The 21,635-nt window shown below is 46.5% G+C and overlaps 2 protein-coding genes across 3 annotated transcripts in view; one reads left to right on the top strand and one right to left on the bottom strand.

Moving 5' to 3' along the window:
• Positions 1-21,635, top strand: part of LOC105702413 (mediator of RNA polymerase II transcription subunit 20) — an 81,060-nt gene that overhangs the window by 24,353 nt on the left and 35,072 nt on the right. The window lies entirely within an intron of this gene.
• Positions 1-21,635, bottom strand: part of LOC105702411 (facilitated trehalose transporter Tret1-2 homolog) — a 52,309-nt gene that overhangs the window by 16,265 nt on the left and 14,409 nt on the right. Inside the window, exon 1 of one of the 2 annotated variants that reach the window (XM_012429963.2) lies at positions 6,692-7,109. The exons of the other annotated variant lie outside the window; for it this stretch is intronic. Coding sequence (XP_012285386.1) covers positions 6,692-6,703 — 12 coding nt within the window. The 5' untranslated portion in view covers positions 6,704-7,109. Of the gene's footprint in view, positions 1-6,691; positions 7,110-21,635 lie in introns of those variants that run through there. 2 annotated transcript variants of the gene reach the window in all.

Raw genomic sequence — 21,635 nt, 5'->3', positions numbered from 1 at the left:
ATTGTTTATTCTCCCAACAATTGAAGATTAACTTGAAAAGACGTGACGTCAGCGATCGCGAATGTGTTAAAAGACGAAAAAAAAGTCGGGCTCCTTGAAGGATCATTTCGAAGGATCTCAGGGGAGCTCGGGAGTTTTCCGGAAATCCCAGAGTGGAGTCCCGGATGCAAGTGCATTAGGAGCTCTCTCTCTCTCTCTCTCTCTTCCCCGATTAACCGAGCCCATTGTAAGGGCCAATGCACGGTAATCAGTGGAAATGTTCGAACCATCAATTCGAACCGAAGGGGGGGTGAGGGGTAAATCGGGTCGCGTTAAGATTCCTGGCTCGAGCGATGCCTAGGAAGTCGGGAAGAGGAAATGCACTCGGTGCACTCGGTGCACTCGGTGCACTCTGGCATCCCCTTATCGGCCGGCGGCCTCTGTATCTTTTATTCGTCATCGAATCAATCGAGCCTTAATAAATTGGCCCAATTTGTCGGCCAGGAGACAGTCGAGCCAAGAGAAAACCGATGCACCTCGAGGGGGTCCTTTTCAGGACGAGGACCTTTCCAATCCGCGGCCTCCTTAACGTGTTTCACTCTTCTTCTTCTTCTTTTTTTTTTTCTTCTTCCATCCCTTCTCTCTTGCTCCTTTTCTGAAAAATTCCAACCGGGAGAGAGAAGTCCCTTATCATTCTTCCGTTCGCCGGGTGGAAGGATGCTTCGTTTATCTTCTAATTTTTTCCCGGTTCTTTCGAGTAATTCCCAGGTTGAAATAGTGTCTAATTTTTCGCAAGGCGGTAATTCTTCCCCGCGGTGGAGAAATATTAGACTTTGTTTTAGCTTTTAGGGCTAAATGTGCCCTTGTAGTCTGGGGAAACGTCTAGTCACTGATATCCAGGGGTGTTGGAGAGACACGTGTTTCTTACCGGGGGTACGCCCTGGACAAGGTATCTTTTCAACCCCCTTGCTATCTTCTCCCCTTTCTCTCCAAATATTTGACCGACTCCTCGACCCACTTACACCGGGCGGAAATCTCCCGAGCAAATGTTGGCGCATTCGGCGGACATCTTCGCAGGATTGGTTTTCGGTTTTTCGAGATCCGCGAGTCGCGTCCCCACCGGTTAAGAGATCGAAGTCTCAGCCAGGTGGAGGGAGAGAAAATAAAAAAAAGAAAATACATCCTATGAGATTCGTAAAAACTTCCCCTTTACCGAAGGAAAGAAAAAAAATACCGATTTTTCGACGACTCGCTTTTTACCGCAATAATTATTTTTTTTTTTTCCCGTACCACGGTATTGTCCAGCTCTCCGTCAATTTGTTGCACCGCTAGCTCGTCCACTTTATTATTTGGAACGCAAACGAGGCGGCATTTGTCCTAGTTGAACCCGTCTCGGGTTTTATTTAGAAATGTACAAAATTAATTAACTCCCGGTTTCCCCGTTGATTAAACCGAGCTCGGGGTTAATAAGGATTTATTGCTTATTTCGTTTGGTCCTCGTTTTTCGTCGCGTCGCGTAGCGGACTCCCCTGCGATTCGCAGAAGGGTTCCCATGGTGTTCTGCTTCGGCATTTCGCTCGGCATGAAGTGGCTTGCCGATGTCCACCATGCTCGACAAGTACCTATTCATCGGCCCCGGCTTCCATCTTGCCGAAGGAAGTACAGGAGAAAGAGAGAAAGAAAAAGAATACGCTCTCCCAGAGAAGGGCATCGTCGAGAAAACTCTCCTCCCGCCGAGACGCTAATTCCGACGCCAAAAATCATTGCAAATCGTCCCAATAGCATTTCACTTTACTCCCTTCCCCGAGAAAGAAAAAAGAAAAAGAGAAGGGAAAAGAATTCATCGAACCGACGAAATGATTTTCTAGAAATAGTACCGACTAGTCTAGGTAATTCAAGGAATAATGGATTTGACTCGAATTAATTGAAATTGATTGTCAGGATTCACTCGGATTCATCTGAGATCAATTTTCGCCCCGGAGTTACATCCATTTCTCTTTCTTTCTTTTTCGTCCCCCCTTTTTTCCCAGAGTCGAGAGCCCCTGATTTGCGTACACGCGTACACGATGTATTCCACGTATTCAAAGGTGCAAACCCTTTCATTAGCGCGTAGGCCACGCGCTCTATTATTCCGTACAAAATCTGGGATGTCCATTGTCGGGCCCGCGAACAATGGGGCCGGCGCGTCGCGCGCTCTATTTTCAATTATCACTAGCGAAAGTGGGCAGAAAATCGGCAAATTGCGCGGCGATTCCGTTCGATCCCGTTCCCCCTTTTCTTCTTTATTATGTTTTCTTCATTCTCTTTTTTTTTTTTTCCCCAGGACACGTGGACCCTCCTCGTCGCCCCCTACTCGGCTCTCCATTCTCTCGGTGGTTCGTGTTTTTTCACCCCCTGTCGGGTTCTCATCTCGCCTGTCTATTTTATGAATTATTAACCCCTGCACCTCCTTGCCCCCCCCCCCAATCCCATTCCATGATTGGCCTCCACCCTAGCGCCGTCACCCTCGATCGCGACTCTTCGCCTCTCCACCCTTTCATTTTTCGAGATTTTTCGTAACCCTCTATTACGGAATTTTTCCAACCAGGTGTATACAGTACAATCAACAGGAATTTTTTTGTTTGGGCGTACAAGAACCGGATAGCAGGGAAATATCGAGCGAGATCCGCGTTTCAGTCCCGAAGAGGCGAGAGTTCTCGCGCCCAAAAGGGGTGGCGGGTTTCTCGGCAGGTTTAGGGGGGTTGCTCGGGATGAATATGCAAAAGACTATGCAGCTTTGTCGGCACGCGGAGATGATGCACCCCCAGGGATAATGGGGCAAGGGGGGAGGGTCGCGGGACACTCGGAAGCGGCCGGCACGTGCTCCAGTTTCCCCGAGACCCACCCCCTGGGGGGTGGTGGGTTTCGCGGGGGGTGAAAACGCGTTGTTAAAATCGAAAGGCGCAAGGCCTGGTCAGGAAACAATACCTCGAGATTATCCTTTCTCATGGTGATTCCGCGGCCGCGCAAAAGGGGGAGGACGAAGTAACCCCTTCTCTCCCCTCCTTTCTTCTTTTTTTTTTTCACTAAATTTTTAAGCCGAAAGGGGGAAACCACGTTTCGCGGATTTGGAGGTTCTGTGGAAACTCTGGGTCGTTTAAAAAAAATAAAATAAAATATTTCGACGAGTCTCTTTAGGGGAGGGTAAATCCTCGCAATGCTCTTCTTAATACTTTTGTCGTTCAAGTAGGGACCTCATTCGCACGGAATTTCGTTGAGAAAATCCCGACTTTTTTTTTTTTGGGCTGCAACAATTGCATTGTTCCAGTAGATACTTAATTCTGTGGATTCGGCTGGATGTCGAAGTTACTTAAAATACTTTCCGCGATTTCTTTGCTCGACCCTGCATTTAATTCACTCGAGACTCTTTTCTGGTCGCTGCACTAGTGTCATCGGGCAAACCTTGCGCCTCCGACGCAGACGGTGTGACGGCCGAGAATACGCACGCACGTCTAAAAATACTTGGCCGGGCGCGTGCGTGCGTGCATACGTGCGTGCACCTCCGTCACAATGGGAGGCACCTGTCTCTCGACACTTCCAACGAGGCTAGCCGCTGAAATGGAGCAAGATCCACGGGCGTCGCGGCGCGTCGACGCCTCGAGGGGGGGCCAGGAAAGGGTTAACGCGCGTCGGCGAAAAAATGAGTCGCAGTACGCGCGGGGGAAGGAAAGAGAAGAGAAAAAGAAAGAGAAATCGCGCGTAAACCTGACACCGAGAGACGTCTCGTCCACTTGACGTTAAGTGTAACCGAGTACCCTTTAAAGATATTCATTATTTTTCGTCCCATCGGTACTGGTGAGAGGGAAAAAAATTCATTCGGTCTTAGGAGGATAGAAGGAAATATTTCGCTAATCGTCGAGGTATTATTCGAGTACCCTTTGTACGATCTTCCGTGATTATCGTCCGTTCTATAAATGGTTGGCCCCCGGGATGAAAGAGATGGAAAAGATGGTACCTGCGACGCAGCGGAAGCCAAGTTAGAGAAAGAGAAAAAGAAAGGAAGAAAATGAGAGAGGAGAGAGAAAGAGAGGGGCAGGAATGAGACAGGTAGTGCGTGGTTTGAGAAGAATGACCGTGGACAAATCGTCGCACCCATGGGGTAACTTGGAAAGGTAGGCAGAGGTGATCTTCGTCTTTCCACGGGGAACGAAATGACGATACCTCGTCATTTTCCTAGTGCATTCTTCTCAGGTGTACTCGGTAATCGGAGCCATTTGCAAGCGACTCGCGTTCGGCTTGCATTTGCGGGAGTACTCGAAGAAGTGGTCGGAGGGGAAGATAAGAGGGAAATTAAGTCGGGAAATAAGTCGCCTCGAGGGAAATCAAAATCCATCGGAGTGGGATCTCTTGAAATTTAGTCGCCTTGAATTAGTGCCATTGGCCGGAGGAATCTTTAAATTTGGTCGCCTTCAATTAGTGCCATTGGCCAGAGGAATCTTTAAATTTAGTCGCCTTGAATTAGTGCCGGAAGTGCTCCGGAAGCCGTCCTTTCCGCCTCCTTCCGAATCTTCATTTTCGTCCTTTCATCGCGGAGGGTTAGATTTTATCTTTCAGCGCGGAGGTTGCATCGGTTGCATCGGTTGCATCGGTTGCATCGGTTGCATCGGTTGCATCGGTGCATGTCCAAATAATCGAGTGAAAGGGTCGGGCAATGGCGAGCTTTCGACAGGCAAAAGGCCGAGTAGAAAGGGAAGAGAAAAAGGCCCCGAGTCCCGGGGGATATCTCCGTCTTTCGTGGACCTCGAGTCCGGGAGACTCCCTCGGGAGTCCCGCGACTTCCAAGAGGTATATTCCTCCAGAACACCTCGGCCATTCCCTGGACCGACGAAATCGGCTCCTCCTTATTCGCATACCGGCAGAAAAATCGGATCCCGATCCCGCGAATCCGATCCGGGGATAATTGATAAGGGATGAACTTGACTCCGGCCTTCCGAGGAGCGGTGATAAGGAGCTACTCGGGGAAACGAGCGGGTCAGGGATTACGATACCGTGACGAGGTCTACATACGACATAAATATAAATAACGCAAAGTTAACGTGAAATTAACGAATTCACCGTTTTATACGATCCGCAATTTTTTTTTTCTTTTTTTTTTACCCGAGTGAAGTCTTTTTGTTACGTTTTCATTAACGATAATAGCAACCTTTTAACGTTCTGCCGCCGGGAGATTTCATTTCTCGCCAGGGCGTTGGGACTGCATGCTTTTTTTATTTTCTTTTTAATTTTTTTGTCCCCGGTCGACCTCGTTGCACCCTTTTCGAAATCGTGTCGGGAATGCGAGGGATGGCCAGAAGCGCATAAATGGCCTGCACCCGTCCGAGGAATTATTACTCGGCCAGCCAGTCGATCCATGAATGGGACCGCGGGCCATTGATGAGAGTAAAACCATTCCGAGATATGCTCGAAAGAGCCGCGATTTATTTGGCCCCGTATTTTACCGGCAAATTGGGACTGCCGTCTCGAGCAACGCGTACTTAATCACGCGAAGTCTCTCGATAATAATTATCCTCCTCTCGGCCCTCGTAACGAGACCGAACTCTCGAGGCTGCCGAAGGTGAGTGGAATATTGAGAAAATGTAGATCGATGCCATCTCGATGCCGTCGATGCCGAGAAAGCTGGAACGACGATCTCCCCTTGAGATTTTACGGCGAGGGCGATTATGAATTTTCGTGATCGTGACATTCCCTTTCGCGACAAATTACAGGAAATCTTGGGAAATCGTGATATATTAAAAAATAAAATATTTCACAGCATTGTTCCTTTAAAGTGGTCTAAATGTTAACGTAGATTCGTGTCACCATCGGGGGCCTCGCGTCCCTCGAGGAGCGCGAGCCATTAATGGGAGCAATGTATAATTTCGCGGGTCCTCGCCTTGCATCCCGAATTCCTAATATTCCCCTCATGGGATATCCCGAGGGTGTTTGCAAGGGAAAACAGGGATGCACATATGGGACGCGTTCCCGAATCGAAGACGTGTCCTACGGGACGACAGCCTCTAACACGAGGCGTAATCCCTGGAGAGCATAGGACATCCGTCCAGAAAGGTCGGAAAATTCTCCCTGCCTCGATTTTCCTGAATTTCGCCTCCTCCCCGAAAATCCTGCCTAATGAAAACCCGGAAACGCGTAAAATCCGTACGCTCCAATGAAAACATAGAGACCGATGGGGTCCTTTTTCGCTCCCTCGAGTGCATAAAACCGCGACGCATCGCGGACATCCCGGATTTTTCCTGGGAAAACAGATTTTCCCTCCTCGCTTTTTCACCGCCCTCGGTTCATCTGGAACAACTGGAAATTCCGCCCCCCATGGAAAAACGCGTTTCCGCTTTTGCGATTCATTTTTTAACACTGTTTCTACCAGGATTTTGTGTGTACCTATTTCGACCAAAAGGTTTTGACGAGCTGGAGGAAAATCATACCGCTAAATAAATTTAACAATTATTATACGTAAACTCAAAACATTAATTGAGAAAGAAAATTATTAAACTTTGAAAATAATTTCAAGTTAAAATTTTAAATGGTGTCTTTCGACACCTTAGGTAGAAATAGTGTTAACGAAGGCATGTACTCCGGACAGAGGGTTCTCGTCCAGAGTTCACTTTAGCACGGGTACGAGCGAAAATGGGGAAGAAGGGAGAAAAGGGATGCGAGAAATGGTCACCAGGAAACTCACCTCGACGTACATCCGCGGGAACCGCGAGTTTCGATTATTCTTCCCTTTGAGCGGCGACCCCTTGACGGCGACCACGTGGGTCCCGATTGACAGCGACCACGCGTGCCGCGGTTGACAGCGACCACGTGGTCCACTCGGTGCGCGCGCACTAGTGACGGTCCTTAAAAAGCGATCAGTGCGCTCTTTCTCCGATGTCCGAGCAATCGAATGGGATTAAATTAATATCCGAGCTATTCGCCGTATCAAGGGAGACAGCCATCCATCCTCACTTTTATCCTACGTTATCGAGTCTCCCCCGGGCATCCCCGTCTCTCTTCCACCGGGCGTCATGGTCGTCATCTCTCTTCCCCGAAAGTCTCTCGTCAAGGCGACCGACTAATCGGCACCTTTTCCCAGATCTCTTCCCTCCCGCCCCCCCAGCCCCCCTATTCATTCCCTCCTCAAGGGCCGACGAATCGCGCGGTTTTCAGGAACTCTATCTGGATTTTAATCATAACATTTCGGGGGAGAAAATGCCGAGTAAAAAGATTCCCGCTTTCCCGGAATTTTAATTGAATCTCCTCCCCCAAGAGAATCCGGGCTCCCTTTGACCGTGGATCCTCCGACGCAGAATCCCGAAGTACTCCTCCACCTCGCTGAGGAATTTCCCCTCCGCGTCGATACTTTTTAATCCCGACCCGATACCGACACCCCTTTCCCCCCGGTGTCTCCGTTATCACCCGATACCTCGATTTAGCCTTCGAGTTCGGTATGATCGGTCGAGATCCTACCACGAGGGCCGAGGGTGAGACCTCTCCCGTGACTCCTCTCACTCTAGGGGAGATCGAACGCGCACCTCACGAGTCCACTCGTCGAGTCTCGATATTCCGTGTCGGGATCGATTTCGACGCGATAGTCGGCGGTGGGTTTCTCGCCCTCCACGAGTTGAGTCTAGGAAGGGGTTACGTCGATCCATGTCGCGAGGGGATCGATCGGCGATCGATCGGGGTGCACCCCGGTCGGGCGCTGCGCGGCCGTGACTTCCCGCGCTGGTGACCGTCGCCGCACTGAGAGCACGACCGAGGGCGACCGGGAGACCTTCCCGAGTCTCTCTCGTGCACGCGGTCTCCCGCGGGTGCGCGCGCACCCCGCGTGCACGCACGACACGCGCAGCGCGCGGCGCGGAGCGTGCATTCGGCGCGCGACCGCCGAGCGGAGCGCATCGTGCTACGTCCTCGCACGTTGCGATATATCGTAGCGATTTTGACGCAGTGCCGCTGAATCTATAACAAATTGTCCGTAACAAAAAAAAAGGAAAGAAAGAAAAATGTTGCCTTCGAGTAAGCTCTGTATATACCTACGTAAATACATTTTTAATCGCCTTTTATTGACAATGGAAATGTCTCTAAGGAAATAATTTACACCCTAGGTGCCCAACGGAATCACTGAACAATTGTTGACTAATTGCCTCCCGCTTGAGGGTTTAATATTTCACTCTGAAAAGCGATTTTTCTTTCTATGCTATCGTTCCCTTGCAAATAAACCGAGATATAGATTAGACCGATATCACGACGGAGGGAAAGAGAAATATTTTCTCGGCTCGATGGGTGGCGACATGTTCTAAATATTTAGACTGGCCTGGGGTATTCTATGGTGTTGGTACTAAGGTTTCTGGTGTATTATGGCTGGGGTATAATTCGTAGGGTTTTGAGTACGGTTTGCGAAAATCTCTCTTTCGACCTGTCGATTCGGTGGAATCGATTCGGTACGAAGACCGTGTTAAGAGGCCGATTTATTACCTCGCGGTTGCATCGAGATACCTGGGGGGCAGGTGTGTCATAAAATTCCGGTGATTGATTGCGCATAAAAGCATAACATTAGTGGCTTTATGTCCGCCTCTCGTTAGTACTAGCCCTAGAGTGCCGCTTTCCTTTGAAGAGTCCCTTTCCACTCGCTCTTCCAGAGACCTTCTTCAGGGCCGACTTGGGTATCGCATTTAAACTCTCAGTTACGAGTAATAATAATCGTGCCGTTCCGTCTGCAATCTCCTACGTTAAAAAAAGGAACCATAATAAATTTACGAAACACCTATTGGACATTTCTTATCCAGGGGTATTAAATTTACAATACGGCTGTACTTAATAACCGTGATTTTTAATTTCACGGACTGGGGTAAGAAGCGATAATATTCCAGACGTTTGTACATTTAAAAATTATATTATCGACTATGCTCAATTTTTAATACAAATGCGAGACTGATACGTTAAAAAAAAAACCGTAATAAATTCACGAAACACCTATTGGACATTTCTTATTCAGGGGTATTAATTTTACAATACGGCTGTACTTAATATCCGTGATTTTTTAATTTCACGGACTGGGGTAAGAAGCGATAATATTCCAGACGTTTGTACATTTAAAAATTATACTATCGACTATGCTCGATTTTTAATGCAAACGCGGGACTGGTACTCGACTTCGGACAAGTCTGAGGTTAGCCGGCGCTGCACCGGTGCACCGGATGCACTCTCCATTCTTATTTCACGCGCCGTACGCACCGATTTTATGCACTGTCGCAATTGCGTCCGCGTGCAGAAACGTTTAATGGCATACAGAAGCGACCATCCCAGGGATCACGTGACGGATCGCATATAAATGCAAATAAGGGAAGAGAGTCGTACGAGCAGGACCTAACTTACGAAAGTTTCGCGGGGATGCAGAAAAGTGCATTCGCCTCGCTAGGCCCGCGTAGCTCGATTTAAGCGCGGCCGCTTTCATTTTCTTTAATAATTCTTAAAGAACAATCGGCATCGTTTCGCCCATTCGTTATCGTTATCGCATTGATTCACTTGAATTCGCTTATATAGTCCTTTTTTTTTTGAATCCTCGCGACGGGATTTTCAGTAGAGGGATCAGGAGGTGGAGGGGCTCGAAAAAGAGGGAGCAAGGACTCGTGGGAGAATTTCAATGCTAGCCATCAGTTATGTCCGCGCATTGAACACACGGATTCGCTGAATGGACGCGAGGCGTTCCCTAACCTATAATCTAATGCCCATTACGTTTACGTTGGGTACTACCTGTGCATTGCTGCCGGGAACATTGAACGAGTGAAGCCCACCGGTCTAACCCCACGTGCCTCGAGATCTCTATACACTCCTGGAAAGATGTACGAACGCAAAATCCTTATAGAAATTAAATAAAAAGAAAAAAGGAGGAGGAGAAAGAAACGATGGAACGTGTCGCGGGATTTTTGCACCTGAGGGGAGGAAGGTGGGGAATTTCTTTTACTCCAGAAGAGGACGCTTATCTCGAGGGCCTCGGAATTAGTCCTTTTACAATCCTATCCCGACATTAAAATTCTTTTACAATCCTATCCCGACATTAAAATTCCTTCGACCCTCCTATTCGCGCTTGGGCGAAGTTGCGTGGCGATCGGCTGCTCTCCACTTTTTCTTCCTTCGGGATAATCTCTCCCAGTTTTTCTGGGACCCTTCCGGGTCCCTTTGGACGCATTTGGCACGCTCGGAGAAGCATTTTGCAGCTTTAGTCCTGGCAGGTAGCACGGCCGGGCACGTGCTCGCCAACGCGCGTGTTTCCTGAAACGTGTTCGGTACGTGTCACGCACGTGTTTCCTCCGAAATGTTCCTGGTGGCCTCGAGGCTGCTTCTGGACTCCTCGAACCTCTTGAACGAACTTAGAAACGATTTACACGGAGGCCGATATTTTTTTTTCGGCGTAAAAAAATTCTCAGGCTTGAAATGTCGATAAATCTCTCTCTGAAATACATGAACTTGCGTTTAGAAAATTATTTAGGGATAAATGAAAATGTGGACAGGAAAAGGTCTTACGAATTACTCGGGTTAAGGAATTTACTCAATGCTTCGTTTAGTTCCCTAGTTGATATCCAGGGTGATAATTTGTTTTAATAATTCCAGAGTCGATTCGTTAACGCGTCGGGGTCGGAAAAAATGTCCGGCGGGTAATTTCGCTTGAACTTCCTGGACCGGGTGTGCGGCTGTAATTATAACTCCCGAGATTTACAAGGAAATGGCTAATAAAAGGCTGTGTGCATTAGCGGACGCGGTAATTGCGCAAAGCGAGGGAAATTATGTTCCTGTCGCGATGCATCTTCGAGGCAGGTCGGTTATTAATTTTATTTGCCAAGGGTGGGGGGCCCGATCAATCGACTCGGTGAGTTAATCAAATTAGGCCTTTTAACGCCCACGAGGGGGGCGGGGGAAATTCTGCTTTTCGCAAAAATCGGTAATCACCGGTTGTCCATCGATGATTATAATTCAACGAGGATATCGTCGTCTTCTATTAATCTCTCCTAGGCAAGGTACGATGTAACCGTCCGGTTAATCAAGGGAATTGCATAATTTCCGGAGGGATAATTAAAGTCAGTTCCCACTTGAGGAATCATTATCTCCGCGACTTCTCCAAATCGGAATATTCATTTTAAAATCGTGCGCCTCAGGAATTACCTTTAGGAATTCTTCCTTACAATTGCGACGTTAATTGCCTAATTAATCCGTAAAGGGAAGTACCCGTAATTCCGAAAATGACGGTTTCCATTCGAGTAGCTCTCCGGAGGCTGTCGAGACCGGCGCTTTTCCTCGAGTGCACCGAGAGGAGTCCTAAGTACACGGTGACAATATTTGTCCATTCACCGAGGCGCGACGTGTCCCGAGTGTCCCTTCTGTCCCTCGAGTGACACTTGTCTCCCTTTGAAAAATCCAGCCCAGGAGGATATTTGATTAGAGCTTCTTAGCACGCGCTAGACTTTCCGGGACGACCATTAAGGTGATACAAAAATGACATCCGAGGAATTTCCTTCATTAATTTTGATTTTTTTTTTATCCAGAACAAGGCATAGCGAATCGTTTGAAACTGTAGCCCGTGATCGTGTAAGCCCTAAGAACACTTTTCACATTTATTTACCATTACAAATGTATACATTTTAAAGGATTCGGCACGTCCAGTTCGGAAAACAGTTTCATAAACGATCGACCCCTCGGCTGCCACTTTCATGCCACCTTAAAGGGACTGTAACCCGTGATCATGTAGACCCTAAGGGCACTTTTCACATTTATTTACCATTACAAATGTATACATTTTAAAGGATTCGGCACGTCCAGTTCAGAAAACAGTTTCATAAACGATCGACCCCTCGGCTGCCACTTTCATGCCACCTTAAAGGGACGCTTCGTCTCCCGGGGATTCATTTGTCCCTTTCGCGAGATCTCGGCCAAAGGGAGGCCTCTGAATAATAAAGCTCGCAGATGAATTAGTTATCGACCTCTCCCTCGAGAGAGAGCCGAGGGGATAATCCTGTCGTCAGACCCCGACGTCTGTACAGGACGGCCGAGGGTAATAAGTTTCCCCAGGATTCCGTTCTTTTTCGTCTCGTGATAAGAGCATGGGACCCGATATCAGGCCGGATGCCCGCGTCCCGTGGAATCGTCGGGAATTCCCTCTCTCCCCTCGATAGGACCGTCTCACCTCGTCCTTGTATCTCTCCTCGCTCTCCTATTTTCTCGACTTCCCTCCGAGAAAAGCAAAAAGGACCTCTTAATCGCTCCTTCGAGTCGGCGCATAATTCCCACGTCGCTGATAACGGTGATACCCGATGGGTCGCCACGTGGGCGCCCTTTAAACATTTCTCGCGTGTTATCATCTGGTCCGGCACAGCCTCCAGGGTCCTTCGTAATAAATTTGATAAGATGCGTCCATGACCTCTCCAGGCACGACGTGATTACTCGGTCTGCCTAATTTATATTTATTTAATGAACCTAAATTTAATCACTCGCTACTAACAGATGTTTTGCTATGTATTAAACATGAATGATTACAGGGGCGCCCAATGTTTAATGTTTTGTCATTTGTTCCCAAGGACCACCTCGTCCTCGCTGGTGGAGAGGAACTCGTCTCCGAACTGCCCTCGGTGCAACTATTCCGCCCCGCCGCAAACTGCATTAAGATCAATGCTGCGGGTTTCTAGGCGAGCCTCCGGCAATGTTGCACAACGGCCCCTGTTCCCCGGCATTTCCCGGTTACTGCTCAATCCGCTCGCAACTAACTTCCATTTTCGACAAGTTCCCGCGAAAGACAAACGAGGATTCCCAGGGCTTGATTATTCGGGGAGGGTCGACGCGAGATCGACGACTGGAAGGTGCGAACAAGGAAACTCGCTTTTCCTCCGCTTCCTCTCCTGAGAAAAATATATATACTCTCACCCCTTCCCACCTTGCGTTGTTAAAAATAACATTGGGAAGTTTCATTGAAAAATCAAATTGAAATGATCAATTTTCTTTTTTTGTTTTTTTTTTGTTTTTTTTTTTTTCAGTCTCGAGGTGACGCTGTTACCGTGAATGACCGAAATTGGAGAATGTCGACTTTCACCGGTAAATGTCAACAGATACCAAATACGTCGGTGAAAGATCGAATATTTCATTACATTGTTGTACATTCGGACCCTCTCCAGTGTGTGTCGACAATCAGATATTAGTGCATGGTGAATGTCAACATTTACCGGTGTAAGTCAGAAATAAGGGTATTTAGCAAATATTTCGAATATACACTAAGCGACTATGTGAATGTTGACATTCACTGGTGAAAGTCGACATTCTCCAGATTTCGGTGTTTCACTGTAACAAGGCGAAGGCGGCCTCGGCGGAACTTTTCTCAAACCTGGACGCATCGAATCGTTCCTGACCGTTTCCTTTTCTCTATTTTTTTTCTTTTTCTATTTTTTATCGGACGTAACCCTTCTTTTTTTAATCCACGATTTTTTGATCGATTAGACCCCTTGATCTGGTTGCGACAGAAAACTTTTCCCGGTGTTAGGAGAAGTTTGTTGCCCCCTGCCGTGCACATGGTTCAAGTTATATGCGAGGACGTAAGTGCATCCATGTGAGAATGTAAAGTGCGCTCGTATCTAATTACGGGCCACCCTCTTGTGTACCTCTGGCTCCGTGATTTATAGTTAGCCAAGTTAGGAGCGCCGTATTGTTTCAACGGCAGGGCCGCTCCTACTCGGCTGAGATTGACTTGCCACTATCGACTCTCTAGATTCGACTTGCCGCAATCGACTTATCCGAATTGAACTTGCTCGCTGACCTCGGCTCTGGGGAAACGTGATCAACCGCGCCCATTAATTCTCTGACGTACGTCGAAAGGCTTTTCGACTCCGCGAGAGTTTTTCTCTCCACGTTGAAAATTCAACATTAAACCACCACCTCGACATAAAAAAAAAAACTCGTATCTCCGAGCGATATGTGTACACTTATCGATATCATTCACCCTATCATGTATTCACCTTGCAATTGTTTGAAAATGATATAGTACATTAAAATGTCATTTGGCATTAATTTTTTGGACCTCGCGATTCCAAAACTTCGAGGAGTCGCGCAAAATTTCGGCATTTTGATGCCGAATGGAGCAAGCGACATAAAAAAAAAATCATATCATCGAGCGATACGTGTATACATATCGTTATCATTCACCCTATCATATGTTTTCACGTTGTAATTGTTTGAAAAGGATTTGAAACGTCATTTAGCGTTGATTTTGGAGTACCTCGCGATTCCAAAATTTCGAGGAGTCGCGCAAAGTTTCGCCATTTTTATGCCGAATGGAGCAAGCGACATGGAAAAAAAAAAAAAACTCGTATCATCGAGCGATGTATGTACACTTATCGATATCATTCACCCTATCATGTTTTCACCTTGCAATTGTTTGAAAAGGATATAGCACATTAAAACGTCATTTAGCGTTGTTTTTGGAGTACCTCGCGATTCCAAAATTTCGAGGAGTCGCGCAAAGTTTCGGCATTTTCATGCCGAATGGAGGGAGCGAGCGGGCTTTGACATTACATCGATCTAAATCGACCAGCTCTAATTTTATGCTCGTTAAGCATGCACCCAATCGAACTGGTCTTGCCGTTATTTCTGACATAAGGTGCGCAGGAAAGGGTGCGCGCCAGAGAAAAGCGCATTTTGGCTCGGCCGGGACCGGAAGTGCCTCTCGGTACCACTTCCGGATAATTGTTTCTCGCTTCCCACAGCTCGTTTCATTGGATTATTCCCTCCCGTTACTTTAACCGGTAAAATGAATTTCCTTTCTACAATCCCGCACGGCCGCTTCCAACGAGGGTTATCAATTAATCAGTGAAATCATAGTCAAATCGAAGGATAATAAATCGGAGGCTGATCATCTCGGTCCCTCCTAAGTCTCGTCGGATGGAGACGTATCCGCGTCCGGAATTTCGTCACGGCTCTCGGTCACGAAACTGCGTGAATAATTGCCCCGCGATTACGGCGCATACGCGCACTGTAAAACATGGCAGCCGACGATAATAATGACCTACGGCGTACCTACTATAATGGCGCCATTGATCAACTCGTAAAATGAGCGCATATATCAGAGGCGAGCTCGCGAGAGCTGTCGGTAACGACGTTTCGTCTCTGGCCCATCTTCGGAGAGAAGAATCGGTTCATGTTCAATCACCCCATAAAACCAGGCCATACAGATTCTTATTAAAAATAGGTCGATGGATTTTCTCTAGACATTAAACAGTGGATTTTTATTAAAAACAGGACGAGGCAGACTCTTTTCCACCCGACGAAGGCGCTCGTATGATAGCTTGTCGAAAGGATTTATATACAAATTATTCCATAACAATTATTATATTATTTATATACAATATATTCCTTTCTGTTGATTCAATGGAAGCGGGAGATATAATGATAAATGTATTTTCTGATAAACGACAAAGAGGGATATTCCATTGGGTCCGGGTAAAGGATTCCTCCGGGTTCTCGCGAAAGGAACTCCCGTGTTTCTCCTTAACTCACTTCCTATTGAAATTAATTCAATTCGCAATCGCGGACTGGGAGGAGTCCGATATCGATTCCCTTCGGGTCTTCCCTGAAGGAATCGATCAAAATAACCCGATCGATAGATCGGGGAAGCCACGCGACATCTCGTTACGTCTTCGAAGGACCTTCGAATTCGCGAACCCGAACCCCCAGGTCGTTACGGTAACAATTGAGGTCGTGGAAAATGGCACCGATCTTCGAAAATGTCCCGAGAAAATTCGCGATTCCCTCGCCGGGGGAATTTTCCAATCCTTGGAATCTTTTCCCCTACGGGGATTTATTTGCGCCGGACAAGTAAATTATCGAGATCGGGGATCCCAAAGAAATCTAAAAATTCAAGCGGTGGTGGTAGGGTAATTAAATATGCAAAGGTTTTATTTTTATTTTTTTATTTATTTTTTTTTTTGGTACTACAAAGCGCACATCGTCTACGAGCAATAGAAGCGCTTCAATCCTGGATTTCCCTCGAATGGTCATATCTCGAAGTAGCCGAGATGAGAATCCGCAGCCTCGCAGTCTGGCCATGCATATTCTCCTCTTTTTCCTTTAACGAGATCTCTCAGCGCGAAATGGACCGCACCGAGGCGTTGACGTCTCTTACGCACGCGCGCAATTACACGCCCGTTATGCACGCGTGCAGTTTGACGTCTCTTAAGTGCGCCTGCAATCTTACGCCTATTGCATCTTGACTTGCGACCGCGTATAATTCTTTCTTTCCTATCCGTCTGTCCGTAATTGCAATTTTGTTTGCGCACTCGTGTAACGTCGCATCTACTGCACTCACGTAATTTGTTTCTTAATGCAATTCTGCACCATAAGCACACGTGTACTTGAAAGTCCAGAAGACGCGCACGTGTATGCATTCCAAGGTAAAGTCCTTCCGCATAATCCGGTCATGCACCGCAATTACGAAGGTGCGCCTTAAGAATTACCAGAGTGCACTCGAGCTTGCACTTAGAACTGACTCTCGGAAGTGCAGGGAACGATCTCAAAATCGGGCGCGTTTACACCTATAAATCCGCGAGGTGAAATACGACGTCCAGATTGGCCATTCTACTGAAATTCCCTTCGGGTCTAACGGAAGTACCAATTCCTAGACTTCGCACTTCTGCTTCTAGTACCTAATCGTGATCGTACGTAGACGTAGGAATTTTTCTTTTTTATCACATGCATCGCTCATATTTTTATTTTTTTTTTTTTTCAATTTTATTTCTAACTCGTTAATCACAGCTATTTTGGTTTTAAGAGACCTTTGCTTGGATTTCTTCTCTGATCCATCAACTATCTACCGGAGCAATAGTTTTATGATCGCATATGCGCGTAGATGATTTTTTTTTTCTGATCAATTTCCAGCTCGAGAGACTTTTCCCCGTGTCCAGGGTAATCGTCCGATTCGGTCGATCATTGTGTTATCACCGACGGCAAAATTCATTACCACCGAAGCAGAGGCAGGACAGGAGAAACGGGGAGAGAGAGAGAAGGTGCCGCTTTCGAGTTAACGTCTTCATTAAACTCCCACCTATTACGGATTCGGGTTTGACGTTGACGAGGATCCCTCTTCCCCTTCTCGTCATTTATATTCAAAAACCGGCAGGGAGTCGAAAACTCGCTCTGAAAGGCAGAGCCCTCTAATTCGAGCCTTCTCTCTTTTCCTCTCTCTCGAGAGGGATTTTCAACGGAATTTAAACCGTTTTAATTCCCTAATTTATTTTGTATTTTATTTATTAACTTTCACTATATTATCCTCAGCTCTCGTGACTAGTATAATAAGAAATTAGATCTTTAGGATATTTAAGAATTTCACCTAGTGTCCCAAATTGTATGAAACGAATATTAAAAAAAAAAAAGAAAGAAAAGAAAGAAGAGAGGCTAGGGAAAAAGGGTCCAATGATACAGGGGACGCTTTGCGGTGAGGTTTCGGAAACGAACGGTAATGTTGCGGTAATCCTGGGTAATAACTGATCCAGATGCATCGGTACGGGGTTAATAGCATATTCTGGTGAATCGAGTCGTAAAGTCGATCACAGCTCGCCGAATGGGGAAATTCGAGGGAGATCGATGACGGTCGTGGGTAAAAGTGCCTATCAAAATGTTCCAACCTGGTAAGCATTCTATGCTAATTGTACGTATCGGTGTAAAATGCCGATGTAACCCTTTTTTAAACATACGTTAATGACATGACGTTGGGTAATTTGTAGGTAATTTCTGTTTAACGGAGGAAGGGTTACGAAGGAAAGGGAATTTATAAAGGTTTTTCGAAATCTGTTGAAACTTCGGGGCGGAAAGCAACTCTCTTCGCCTTTTCTAATATCTATTTCTTGGTTTTTCTCCATTCCGCGCTCCTTTTGTTCGCCCTCAAAGACAGAGGAACGAGCTCTCGGTCTCCGGCATCGTCGAGGTGGGATTATTTCGAGGAATGGGAAGATGTTTCATCCTCCTGGCCACACCGAGGCGGCCGCCATTATGCTAAGTGCTGCCAATTAACTCGTAGGTTCTCCAACTCTTTGCACTGGGAGTTACTAAATACCTAGAGAAAAGGAAATGTCATTACCGAGGGAATTCCAATGGCGACAGTGGAACGTACAATCGAGATTCATGCGTTTTACCATTTTGATTAGAATGTACGCTACAAAGGTATGCATTTTGGGAATACTTTAATTAGTCACGCCGCGGCCCGACAATTGGAAGAGCCGAAGACTGAATTTCTTTCACAGTTTCGTAGGAAAGTCTTCCAATGATACTTTATAGCCAATCACGCCTAATCCATAGAGCGATATTTCTCCTGTAAAGACTGTATGAGGGAAAGATCGAAATTCGAGATGCATTTCCGTAGGAAAGTCTTCCAATGATACTTTTCAACCAATCATGTGTAATCCATAGAGCGATATTGCTTTCGTAAGGACTGTAAAAGGAAAAGATCGAAATTCGAGATGCGTTTCCGTAGGAAAGTCTTCCAATGACACTTTAAAATCAAGTACGTGTAATCCATTGCTCTCATAAGGACTGTATAAGGAAAAAGATCGAAATTCGTTCGAAATTCGAGATGCATTTCTGTAGGAAAATCTTCCAATGATACTTTTCAACCAATCACGTGTAATCCATAGAGCGATATTGCTTTCGTAAGGGCTGTAAAAGTAAAAGATCTAAATTCGAGATGCATTTCCGTAGGAAAGTCTTCCAATGACACTTTACAGCCAAGCACGTGTAATCCATAGAGCGATATTTCTCTCGTAAGGTCTGTAAGAGGAAAACAGGGCCGAAATTCGAGATGGAAGGCGAAAAGAAAGAAAGTAGGTTTTGGATTCGCTGATAGGCCCTACTTGAATTACGACTCCTCGGCTCTTCGGGTCTTATTTACGTCCCTGGATGTAAACACTTCGGTCCCACGGAGAGTTCCACTTGGACGTTTCACGGTGACGGTACTTTCTTTCCCACTTTTCCCCGAAGACCTCGAAAGTGCTCTCTGGACTCGGACGCCTCTCGTTCCGGAGAATCCGGAGACGTCTGCGGAATTCTCGGCCGGCCGATAAAGATGTCGACGGAAAGGGAAATCGCGGGGAACAGTTTGTCAGAAATTCGAGAGGCATCCCAGTGAGCTCCATTTCGGTTGGATTTTGGAAGGATCTTCCCGACTTCGGGGTACCATGCCCATGAAGAAGACCACCACCGGTGACGAAGGCCAGAGGCCTTCCAACGCGGAACGTCACGTGCTACACGTCAAAGGTATTGTCACTTGATTTTATGGAGAAACTCGAGAAATGACTCAGCTCTCAAAACGATTTTTTCCATAATTTAGAACAATTTCAGGCCTTTCACGTCCCGCGCACGAAGCTTATTAGCTAACAATAACCAACAACGACACTGATAAATTATAATTCGATAATTTGGCAATTTATTTCAAGTCAAAATTGTAATAGAAGAAATACTATCGGTCATGTTTCTTGTATCAAGAGGAACTCTTGATATAAAGTATTGCATGAAATAATGGAAATTTATTATATATTTATATTTTTATTTACCGAGACCCCGCGACTAGTGTGATCATTTCTTTTCTCGGTTCATTTATGGTATTCAGGAACTTCTCCAAGGGTCCCAAAAAATACCAGCTGTGCTTAACGTTATTTATTGTTAGGGAGACTTCTTGCATTTTCTGGGCCTCGGATCGGGTGTTGACGGCGTCTCGTTTATTTATTATCGAGCTTCAAAATGAAATTGGAGTAGACTGGGAAGAGAGAAGAGGAGAGTTTGGGCCTAATGGGCCCAGCTGAGAGAAATCTCTTAGCGAACCGTTCGAACCGTTTGAATTATTCTCCTCCTTATCAGAGGTTGGAATAAGTTAGTGCGGATCCGGAGGTCTCCCCGGGGGATTTATCGACCGTCGACTTTCCGCTTAAATAAATATCGAAAATATCTACGGGGACGGCGTTAAATCTTTCGCCTTCCTCGCTAGAATTTTGGAAACATTAGAATTTAGGAGCCCTAGGGACCCTGACTCGACTTTCGACCCTGTTTATCATATTTTGGGCCTCATCTTTGATTTTTCGTCTTGCCGTTGGGAAATGTTGCAGATCAATTTTTCTGGATTACATCCCAATTAAATTATTCCGTCAATTTAGTCGGTGATTTTTTAAGGAACTCCGTCAATATTAAATATCAAATTTTCGGTCTTACCCATGCCAAGGAAAGCTTCATAAACCATTTTTATCAATTACCTACGTCTAAGTAGAAGCTTCGGTCCTTTCATTCTCGACATATTTCTAGAACTATTACCGCATGTCGGGCCTTGTTCGATCCAGGAAAATAAGCTAAATTTTCCCATCATTTTCTGGGCACACCCACGAAGTTTCCCCGTAAGGGGCCCGTCTAATCGGTGTTATTTTCGGTGGTGGGGCCCAAGGCGATCGGCACAGGGAAGGGAACAATAAGATACCGATGGAAGCAGCCATTCGCAAATTGACCGATCCCTCGAGAGCTTTAGGGGCCTTTTGTCCCAAAAGGAACCGGCAATTATCGAATTAACTTCGTATTTACGACCACCGGGGCCAAAAAATGGGCCCCGATTTCGCGGCCTTAAGGCCACCTCGGACGATCCATGTGTGAGAACCCTTTCTTTCACCTCGGCCATTAGTTGCCCATATAAACTCGGTACTTCGTTAACCCTTTATTTACGGTCAAGAGAAGCTGTACTCGTCCTGCTCGCGACGCGCGCATGCAAAGTGCGTAAATAAACGCGGTAGCCGGCAATTACTTCGAGCTAAGCACCCCTAACAAATGGAGGCCATCTAGACGAGTTCATAAAAGGGATCGATCGTCCCTTAAAAAATGATTAAATGGTCAATAACGAGGAACGATCCTTGGATCTCCTCGAAATTTCCACACAATATCGTACAATTTCAACGTCACAGTTTGAAGGTGAGAGGATTTATTTCGTGGAAAATTATCTTTGAGAATGTCGATAGGGAAGGAGGGGGAGTGACGGGATTTACGAGGAGTTAAGGGCGAGTTAAAGGTGGAGAGGGAGAGGGAGGCCGAGAAACGCTGGGCATAAAGTGTTTTTCCCTCAGGAAGCGAGAGAGGGTCCTAAGTGGACGAAAGGACTTTTGTGTTGGGGTAAACACTCGGGGGCAGGGGGGGAAATCCTTTAAAACGTTCTGCCAGTTAACCGGGGGTCCACTCCACCCACGTCTTCTCAATAATGTCGGCCCCTCCCCATGGATCGACCCCCCGCGAACTCTCGCTCTCGACGTCCCTCTTTCCCTCGGAAAATTCCCTTCCATCGATTCCTCCAATCCGGCTTCCTTTTCATCTTCCCACCCCTCGCATCCGTTCCTCACCCTCTCGTCTTTCTCATTTCTTCCCCTATTTCTTCCCCTTAAAAAATGCCCCCCCCCCCCGCCCTGATTTGTCCCATTATTATCTCGTAGGTTATACTCCGCGATAATTCTTCGCTTTTTAAATGTTATCGAGAAGGGGGAGAGATGCCCTTCCTGTCTTTCTCATTTCTTCCCCTATTTCTTTTCCCTAAAAAATGCCCCCCCGCCCTACTTTGTTATTCCACTGATTTGTCCCATTATTATCTAGTAGGT

Source organism: Orussus abietinus, unplaced genomic scaffold (assembly GCF_000612105.2).
Source record: "Orussus abietinus isolate OABI.00-Male unplaced genomic scaffold, Oabi_2.0 scaffold17, whole genome shotgun sequence".
NCBI classification, from domain to species: Eukaryota; Metazoa; Arthropoda; class Insecta; order Hymenoptera; family Orussidae; genus Orussus; species Orussus abietinus.
The sequence above is the reverse complement of the archived record's forward strand: the minus strand, read 5'-3'. Positions and strand labels throughout refer to the sequence as shown.